General features: G+C 33.7%; 2 protein-coding genes across 3 annotated transcripts in view; one reads left to right on the forward strand and one right to left on the reverse strand.

Annotated features, from left to right (window-relative positions):
* Positions 1–10,088, forward strand: part of LOC142336073 (uncharacterized) — a 482,576-nt gene that overhangs the window by 262,868 nt on the left and 209,620 nt on the right. The gene's annotated exons all lie outside the window — the stretch shown is intronic.
* The window catches only part of LOC142336070 (uncharacterized), a 114,079-nt gene that overhangs the window by 15,200 nt on the left and 88,791 nt on the right, over positions 1–10,088 (reverse strand). For both annotated transcript variants that reach the window (XR_012758886.1, XM_075384582.1), the window contains exon 19: positions 79–211. Coding sequence is in view for 1 of the 2 variants with exons in the window: in XM_075384582.1 (XP_075240697.1) it covers positions 79–211 (133 nt within the window). In the remaining variant the exon portion in view is untranslated. The remainder of the gene's footprint in view (positions 1–78; positions 212–10,088) is intronic.

The raw sequence follows: 10,088 nt of genomic DNA on the forward strand, positions 1-10,088 counted from the left end.
TATAGTCCTCCCACTAAGGTGGGGTCGGAACTATTAGAATCTCAGTTGAGAATGTCACTGTTTTAAAGCTGCACTGACCTGTTCTTTTTGAATGGCCTCCTGTCTCTCGTTGACTTGAATCTGTTCAAACAACTGTCTCTTCATCTCACTCAGCTGACCATTTTTCACTTCAGCATCTTTCTTCAGCTGATCAACCAAATGCTTAGAGGTCCTGCATAACAAACATCAAGTTCAATGAATATCCTGTGAAACATGCCTGACTTAATTTATTATTTCAATCAATTGTGCCCCCCCCCCCTCCGGTAATGCATTGCCATCTTAAATCGATATTCAAATCTCAGACCACCCTCGCAAGCATACATTTAAATTTCAACGGTCGGCACCGCCTCTCAAAAAGATAAAGCAAAACATTATCAAAAAAGGTGTATCAATTCATTCACACAAGCTTGTGAGAAAGAATGAACTGTCTTTATGGAGGGAAAAAGAAATATCCTTCTTTTGTTTTCATGCCCTGGTACAGAAATAAGAAATTTGAAGATATACACGAGATCATATACATGATAATGTGATTTAAATTGTTACATCTCCGAACGAATGTGAATAAAAACATGTTCCAAAACAACCAAAATTTCGGTCTTTCTTTCGAATGAGAAAAAAACAACTGTCACCTGCAATGAACACACTGCTGGTCACTGAGGCCGTCATTACCAGACGTGAGCTGGGGTAGCTTAGATGAACTCAATCTAGCACTGTTTGGGGGACCATTATAGAGGATAAGAGCGCCACTTCCCCTTTTAGACGAACTCATCAGTGGAGATGTACAACAACTAGCGATGAACAGAAATCGTAGGCGCTACAGACACGGATAAGTAACATCTTCCATATAAATTAAATTATAAATATAAATAATATAAAATAATTTGGGTCAAATTTTTGGGAAGTATGAGTGCCTTGTAAAGCCAACACTAACTAATCATATCAAGAAACTGTATTTTCGAGTAAAACAGCAACAGCTAATTCATAACAATTAAACCAGCCTTTCTAATTTACAAAAACACTCTAATCAAGACTGCTCAAAAACATTCAACGTTTGCTCTTTTGATAAAAGTTGTTTGACAGATAATATTTATCACACACGCACGCATTACAAACAAACAAATAAACTACGTTTCAGCTTTATGTTTGCAAAAATAAATAATTCCATCGCTTCGTAAGACAATTTAGCTCACGTAAAAAATAAATGAGTTCAAATGTTGTCAAATATATTTTGATTAAAGCCTCAGCCTCTTTTGAAATAGTAACAAAAGCTTTCAGCTACTAAGGCTATGAGGACAATATACAGACTATATTAGAAGTATAGCAGAATAGAGAAGGATTAAAGCAACTTCTGGATGCTTGGACAAATTATAAATAAAAACGAAAAAAAAAACAAGGAAAGAAAAGCTGAATAGTGCTTGAAAAATCGGATCCGTCTACTAAAGTATGCGCATAATTGATACAGCTTTAACATAAAACAACAAAGAGAGACACAAATATCAAAGAAAAATCAAAAATTTATAACTAGATTCTGATCTGAAGTTATAATACTCAAAGCACTGCAGAGACAGCTGATGGTTGTCGCTCTAGCATTAATGAAAGTTAGCGTTCTTCGAGTTGAGGCAAAAATGAAAAATTTGGTGAATAAGAAAACACATGATACGCTAGGAGACGTTATAAATCATTCAAAACTTTCCTAACAAGTCTTTCAATCAGCTGTATAAATTTCCTAGTTAACGGTTGCAATAATTTTAGTTCGCCAATGAAAAACAACTCAAAAAACCTTGCAGCATTATTGAGGTCAAAATTTTAGATGAAAGAACCCCTCACAAACCAAAAAAACCCAAGGTGTAGGAGCACGAATTTCTTTAAAAATGAATGGTCTTTCAAATAAAAAAAATTAATTTGATTATAATTAAAAACTGGAATGAATTAACGCAGAATTAGTGGAATTGGAATAACTTGGAAAATTGTCTGAAATCAGAAAAAAGAAAATAAAAAACTTGGAAAGCTGACAAAAAATAAGTAGCCACACTTTATTTGAAGCCATAAGGGTTTGTAATAATTTTACTGTTGTTTTATGATTCTTTTTACTCAATTGTTTTCTCAATTTAATTTTCCTCTGATCAAAAAATAAATACCATTGTCGCGTACCCGAGTAACGAGAATTTGGTCAACTAAAATATGATCACCTTATATCGATTTTATTGTAACCTGTATCAGTCTGGAGGTGGTAGCATCCAGAGCAAATCAAAACATTTATCAAGAGGCTTCAAAAGTTGTAATGATAAAAAATTATATAGGCGGCATTATAACGGCTAGTACGGTTTACATTTAAAAAAAGCTTTTCATTTGACATTTAGTAGAAAACTGACACGACCTGAGATCAGCTGCCTAAAATTCTGAATGTGAGAGCAATTAATAAAAAGTAAAACTCAAGTTTCCTGAGGTAAATTTAATCAAAAATCAAAATTTTCAAGCAAAAAAAAATTTGCATAAAAACAACAGAATAAACAAATTGCTTCAAATTAGGGAACAATTAATATTTGACGTAAATTGCGAGAGCAATTAACATTTGACGCAATCTATATAAATTGACAATTTAGGCCCCTTGGGAGAATTGGCAACTGTGAACATAGCTGGCAGATTGACAGAAAATAGCCGCAATAGCTTCGCAGATCTGCAGTCTCAAAAAGAAAGTAAAAAAGATCGACCAAAAAAGAAATTTAATCTTTTCATTGAGGGCTGAGATATAAATTTTGATGAGAAATCTGAATAACTTATAGCTCTTGAATAACCTTCAATTAGGGTGATATACAATCGCTTGAACTTATCTCTTTGAATTAAAGTAAAGAAAAATCAATTTCAGAGCGAGGAAGTCATTTTTGAGAGTGAGGTAAGTCACGTCTGACCAAAAATTTTCTTCACGCGAATGAACAAGAAACTCGCTCCACTGAGAGTGAAAAATAACGTCAGGCACGCAATTCAGTTGAAATTGCATGAGCGAGTGAACAAAACGCAGATTTGAAGTGATTGTGACGTCATATGGTCGTAACAAAAATCTCGACGAAATTAATTAAAACCAAGAGAACGCCAATAATAGTCTCAGCTATCGCTTCGGTGCTATTAAAATGAAGTTTTGTGCTCTGAATAGTGGGTAGAATAAATAAAAAAATTAAAAAACAAACTGGTTGAGTTCAAACTAGACAATTCTATTACAATTTACTTTATGCACTGCAAGTAATATAGATAATTTTTTTACATCAAAATTCCAACACTAAACTTTTCGTTTATTACAAATCACTTTTCCAGAAATTTCATTTTCTGTTTGCGATGTGACATTAGAGATTATCCGCAATAAAAAACAATACAACAATTCAAAGATAGATCTTCATATAAATCAAATTTCGTGCCATGGCCATGTCGTTTTCTTAAAGTAAGAGCAAATATGATTTATTCTGACAATTTCTGGTTACGAAATAACATTATTTTATAATACATGTTTGCTTAGGAAACAAGTGATATTGAACTTAAACAATCATTATTTTGATACATAAAGACTGAATTCCAAAGAAAAATTTTTTCTCATAAAAAAAAACAAAATAAAACATCAAACAAAGTCAGGATTAAAAGAAAGCGGGGTCAGAATAATTGAGGAAACAAGCAACTCAGTAAAAAAAGAAAAAAGTGCTCGGTTAAAAATAATAAAACAATCACGTTACAATTTTCGTATCTTGAACAACATAAAAACAATTTTTCGGGTTACAAATGCCCTCCTAAAACTATCATCAATCAAAAAAAGATACCAAGGAGTGGTGATCATTGAAAAAACACAAAATTGATGAAAAGATAATTTCAAAAACTGAAAATTCTGAATGAGAGAGCAATTAATAAAAAGTAAAACTCAAGTTTCCTGAGGTAAATTTAATCAAAAATCAAAATTTTCAAGCAAAAAAAAATTTACATAAAAACAACAGAATAAACAAATTGCTTCAATTTAGGGAACAATTAATATTTGACGTAAATTGCGAGAGCAATTAACATTTGACGCAATCTATATAAATTGACAGTTTAGGCCCCTTGGGAGAATTGGCAACTGTGAACATAGCTGGCAGATTGACAGAAAATAGCCGCAATAGCTTCGCAGATCTGCAGTCTCAAAGAGAAAGTAAAAAAAGATCGACCAAAAAAGAAATTTAATCTTTTCATTGAGGGCTGAGATATAAATTTTGATGAGAAATCTGAATAACTTATAGCTCTTGAATAACCTTCAATTAGGGTGATATACACTCGCTTGAACTTATCTCTTTGAATTAAAGTAAAGAAAAATCAATTTCAGAGTGAGGAAGTCATTTTTGAGAGTGAGGTAAGTAACGTCTGACCAAAAATTTTTTTCACGCGAATGAACAAGAAACTCGCTCCACTGAGAGTGAAAAATAACGTCAGGCACGCAATTCAGTTGAAATTGCATGAGCGAGTGAACAAAACGCAGATTTGAAGTGATTGTGACGTCATATGGTCGTCACAAAAATCTCGACGAAATGAATTAAAACCAAGAGAAGGCCAATAATAGTCTCAGCTATCGCTTCGGTGCTATTAAAAAGAAGTTTTGTGCTCTGAATAGTGGGTAGAATAAAAAAAAATTAAAAAACAAACTGGTTGAGTTCAAACTAGACAATTCTATTACAATTTACTTTATGCACTGCAAGTAATATAGATAATTTTTTTACATCAAAATTCCAACACTAAACTTTTGGTTTATTACAAATCACTTTTCCAGAAATTTCATTTTCTGTTTGCGATGTGACATTAGAGATTATCCGCAATAAAAAACAATACAACAATTCAAAGATAGATCTTCATATAAATCAAATTTCGTGCCATGGCCATGTCGTTTTCTTAAAGTAAGAGCAAATATGATTTATTCTGACAATTTCTGGTTACGAAATAACATTATTTTATAATACATGTTTGCTTAGGAAACAAGTGATATTGAACTTAAACAATCATTATTTTGATACATAAAGACTGAATTCCAAAGAAAAATTTTTCTCATAAAAAAAACAAACTAAAACATCAAACAAAGTCAGGATTAAAAGAAAGCGGGGTCAGAATAATTGAGGAAACAAGCAACTCAGTAAAAAAAGAAAAAAGTGCTCGGTTAATAATAATAAAACAATCACGTTACAATTTTCGTATCTTGAACAACATAAAAACAATTTTTCGGGTTACAAATGCCCTCCTAAAACTATCATCAATCAAAAAAAGAAACCAAGGAGTGGTGATCATTAAAAAAACACAAAATTGATGAAAAGATAATTTCAAAAACTGAAAATTCTGAATGAGAAAGCAATTAATAAAAAGTAAAACTCAAGTTTCCTGAGGTAAATTTAATCAAAAATCAAAATTTTCAAGCAAAAAAACTTTGCATAAAAACAACAGAATAAACAAATTGCTTCAAATTAGGGAACAATTAATATTTGACGTAAATTGCGAGAGCAATTAACATTTGACGCAATCTATATAAATTGACAATTTAGGCACCTTGGGAGAGTTGGCAACTGTGAACATAGCTGGCAGATTGACAGAAAATAGCCGCAATAGCTTCGCAGATCTGCAGTCTCAAAAAGAAAGTAAAAAAAGATCGACCAAAAAAGAAATTCACTCTTTTCATTGAGGGCTGAGATATAAATTTTGAGGAGAAATTTGAATAACTTAAAGCTCTTGAATAACCTTCAATTAGGGTGATATACATTCGCTTGAACTTATCTCTTTGAATTAAAGTAAAGAAAAATCAATTTCAGAGTGAGGAAGTCATTTTTGACAGTGAGGTAAGTCACGTCTGACCAAAAATTTTTTTCACGCAAATGAACAAGAAACTCGCTCCACTGAGAGTGAAAAATAACGTCAGGCACGCAATTCAGTTGAAATTGCATGAGCGAGTGAACAAAACGCAGATTTGAAGTGATTGTGACGTCATATGGTCGTAACAAAAATCTCGACGAAATGAATTAAAACCAAGAGAAGGCCAATAATAGTCTCAGCTATCGCTTCGGTGCTATTAAAAAGAAGTTTTGTGCTCTGAATAGTGGGTAGAATAAATAAAAAAAAATAAAAAACAAACTGGTTGAGTTCAAACTAGACAATTCTATTACAATTTACTTTATGCACTGCAAGTAATATAGATAATTTTTTTACATCAAAATTCCAACACTAAACTTTTCGTTTATTACAAATCACTTTTCCAGAAATTTCATTTTCTGTTTGCGATGTGACATTAGAGATTATCCGCAATAAAAAACAATACAACAATTCAAAGATAGATCTTCATATAAATCAAATTTCGTGCCATGGCCATGTCGTTTTCTTAAAGTAAGAGCAAATATGATTTATTCTGACAATTTCTGGTTACGAAATAACATTATTTTATAATACATGTTTGCTTAGGAAACAAGTGATATTGAACTTAAACAATCATTATTTTGATACATAAAGCCTGAATTCCAAAGAAAAATTTTTTCTCATAAAAAAAAACAAAATAAAACATCAAACAAAGTCAGGATTAAAAGAAAGCGGGGTCAGAATAATTGAGGAAACAAGCAACTCAGTAAAAAAAGAAAAAAGTGCTCGGTTAATAATAATAAAACAATCACGTTACAATTTTCGTATCTTGAACAACATAAAAACAATTTTTCGGGTTACAAATGCCCTCCTAAAACTATCATCAATCAAAAAAAGATACCAAGTAGTGGTGATCATTAAAAAAACACAAAATTGATGAAAAGATAATTTCAAAAACTGAAAATTGCTCTTTATATTACATTAAGTGCTCCTTGAATTTGATCCTTCTAAGTTCCGTCAATTGTAGAGCCCCTCAAACAAAAGGTAAACTTAGTTATATTTCATTGATTTTCTTCAAATAAATTTTCAGTGTCTTAAAAATCAGTTTTAATTGAAAACTTTAGAGTCATTTCTTGAGTGAGGTGAGTCAGGAATCATCAATAACAAACACAAAAATGACCTAAACAACAGGGATGCAAGTTCAGGTGACGGAAGTGGCATGAAAGGCGTAAGACAAAATCCAAACCTTCAAAAGAAAACTTGTTGAACACTTATTGATTACCAAGAACTAAAAATATGGAGAATTGAGGTAAATACCAATTAAAAACTTAACGCTTCTAGATCACAAAAAACTTTAAACTAAAAAAATTCTCAAATATCGGTAGCAATTGTCCTCATAACACACTGACCGGAAATAAAAAGCAGAAGTTGAAATCTTCCAGGATATCAGTTTGTCCCTTTCAACCACTCACTTTAGTCACATTCCAGCTACTAATTATTAATTTTAGTAGGTGACTGGCTTTCCACGAGCGACTGCACACACGGCAAAATTTCTGCATCAAAACCATGGTGGGTGAAAATTGCGTCTTGAGTTAGGCAAACCAAGAGCAACGTAAATATTTTTTAGGGGAGCGGCAAGGAAGGCGGAGCTTTTCGAACAATGTTATGGTATTGAACTAATGATATTACAACCAGCTAGTTGGGTACTACATATATGTCCCAAAGTTCAGTGACCTCACGGTCTGCTCAGATTTTTGAAATAAAGAAATTGTATAAAAACTTTGAAGGCCTCATATTAAAACCATAAGTCGGAATTGTTGGCGCAGATACGACTCAAAAAAGTAAAACGGATAAGATTATCTCCGCTGTGCCAGTCGAACACGTGGAACGCGTGGTAGCGTGAGCTTCATCTCTGAAGTTATTGTGGCCTTTTAGTGCTTTGAGATCCTTCTTCAGTTGCTCACAGAACTTATTTTGACGGATGTAGAGAACGTGCCTGTATTCCTTGTTACTTAGTAGTTAATTAAAGTTTGTATAACTGTTCACACGGTCTCGATAAGTGCCAGTTAGAGTCGGTTTCATGGGATGACAAAGGGTGATTCGGTTGTTTGTTGATTGGCTCAGTCGTTCTGATAGCTGCCGGCTTAGAATTTTACCGCAAAGTTCTGTGCGAGGTTTTACGGGTAGCTTTTTACATACGTTTCTGAAATCGCTGGTGATAGCGATATGTACGCGGTCACTCATTGTGAAGATGGCTTTCTTCTAATCAACTCGGAGTTTAATCCGATCGTAGTTTCTCGTGGCTGGAGCACATGACGTGGAAGTATAAAGCCAATCGTTTTGTGCGTTATGCGTTATTATGAGTACTTCTTTCCAGTGTCCCCAATTTTTGTCCTCATTTTTCTCAATAAAGTCAAACGTTTTGAAAACTTAGGATTTGGATGAGTAAGATAGAGTTCAATAAAGCTTTTGGTCCTATAACAATCACCAAGGACCTCAACGTCAGTTTTCCGCAGTAATGATGGACAGCTGGGGATCAAACTTGGCTTTTCGCTCAATCTAGTGAACACCATAACACTTCATTTTTTCTGCTCAAGTTTAAAACTTCAAGAGAGTTTAGTAGCTGATTTACATAAATATTAAACTGGTCTTGACGTTTTTCAAACTTTCCGGTTTGATATCAGGTCATATAAAATGCAGCAAAAGAAAACCAACATTGCGACGAAAAAACAAAACGGGAATACAGGACATCCAGAGCTTAATTTAATGACCTAACAAAACCATTCAAAATCATTAATTAATGAGGATCTTAGCTGTAGCAACAGAGAACTTATAATTGCTTTCAAGCTGAAAAAAATGCTTATTAGTCATGGAACTTACCATATGCGAAACAGTAACCAATCCTCCGATTCTTATTCTAACTTTATTATTCACATCTCACTCATTAGCACGGATTCTTGAAATAGCCAGTGTATACTGATAAAGCAATTTCTGTTGCTACATAATAAGCAACGACTGCTACATTGAGTGGTGTGCACATGCGTGTACTCATAAGTGCCACTCAATTACGTCAAATGGGCGGCTGCGTCAAATTATTGTGCCCCTCAAGTATTTTGCTATCTTGCTTCAGTTCCTCAGGGAAAGTAATTTGACGGATGCCATCGAACAAGTGTTATCTCCTTTGATGTTTAGTAGTTATTTGCAGCATGTATAACTCAACACAGGGTCATAAAAATGGTCGGTTAAGTTCGGTCTCACGGTATTACAAACATTGATTGTGTTCTTCGATCGTTGGCACAGTCGTTCTGATAGCTAGCAGCTTAGAAATAAAGCGCCAATTTCTGTAAGCCAGGTTATACATATAACTTTTTCATTTGTTTCGGAAATCGCTGGTGATAGCGATCTACGCAGAGTCATTTATTGTGAAGATAGCATCTTTCAATGAACTCGCAGTTGAAAAAGATCAGTGTTTCTCGAGGTTGGAGCACATGAATGGAGCATGAAAACCCCATGGTAATGTGCGTTCTTATTAGTATTTCCTTCCAACATCCCCGAACTTTGCCCTCAGTTTTTCAACAGGACTTCATCTATAGTTTCCTGCAGTAAAAATGTGTTATTGATGTATAGTTTGGGTAAAACTTGGCTTCTGCTCAATTTAGTGAACTCCTTTACACTTCATTTGCAGCAAGTTTCAGATTTTGGGACAGCTTAGTAGCTGATTTAGATGAAGAGGAACTGGTCTTGACGTTTTTCCATAATTGATTTGATACTGTTGGGGTTATAAAAATACAAACATAAGAAAAACAACATTGCGCCGACAAAACAACAAAAAGAAAAACAAAATACTTGCAAAATAGCCATTCAGAGCTCAGCTTCGCAGGTTCAATTAAAGAACTAACGAAGCCATTCAGTATCATTAATCAATGAGGATCTTAACTGTAGCAATAGAGAACTTATAACTGTGTTCAAGCTGAAAAAATGCTTATTAGTCACGGAACTCATTATGCGTGAAACAGCAACCAATCCTCCGATTCTTAATTTCTAACTTCATTATTCACATCTCACTCATTAGCACGGGTTCTGGAAGTAGCCAGTGTATACTGATAAAGCAATTTCTGCTGCTACATAATTAGTAACGACTGCTACATTGGGTGGAGTGCACATTCGTGTACTCATAAGTGCCAGTCAAACAGGTTAAATGGCTGCCAGCG

Source organism: Convolutriloba macropyga, chromosome 3 (assembly GCF_964194025.1).
Source record: "Convolutriloba macropyga chromosome 3, txConMacr16.3, whole genome shotgun sequence".
In the NCBI taxonomy this organism is placed as follows: domain Eukaryota; kingdom Metazoa; phylum Xenacoelomorpha; order Acoela; family Convolutidae; genus Convolutriloba; species Convolutriloba macropyga.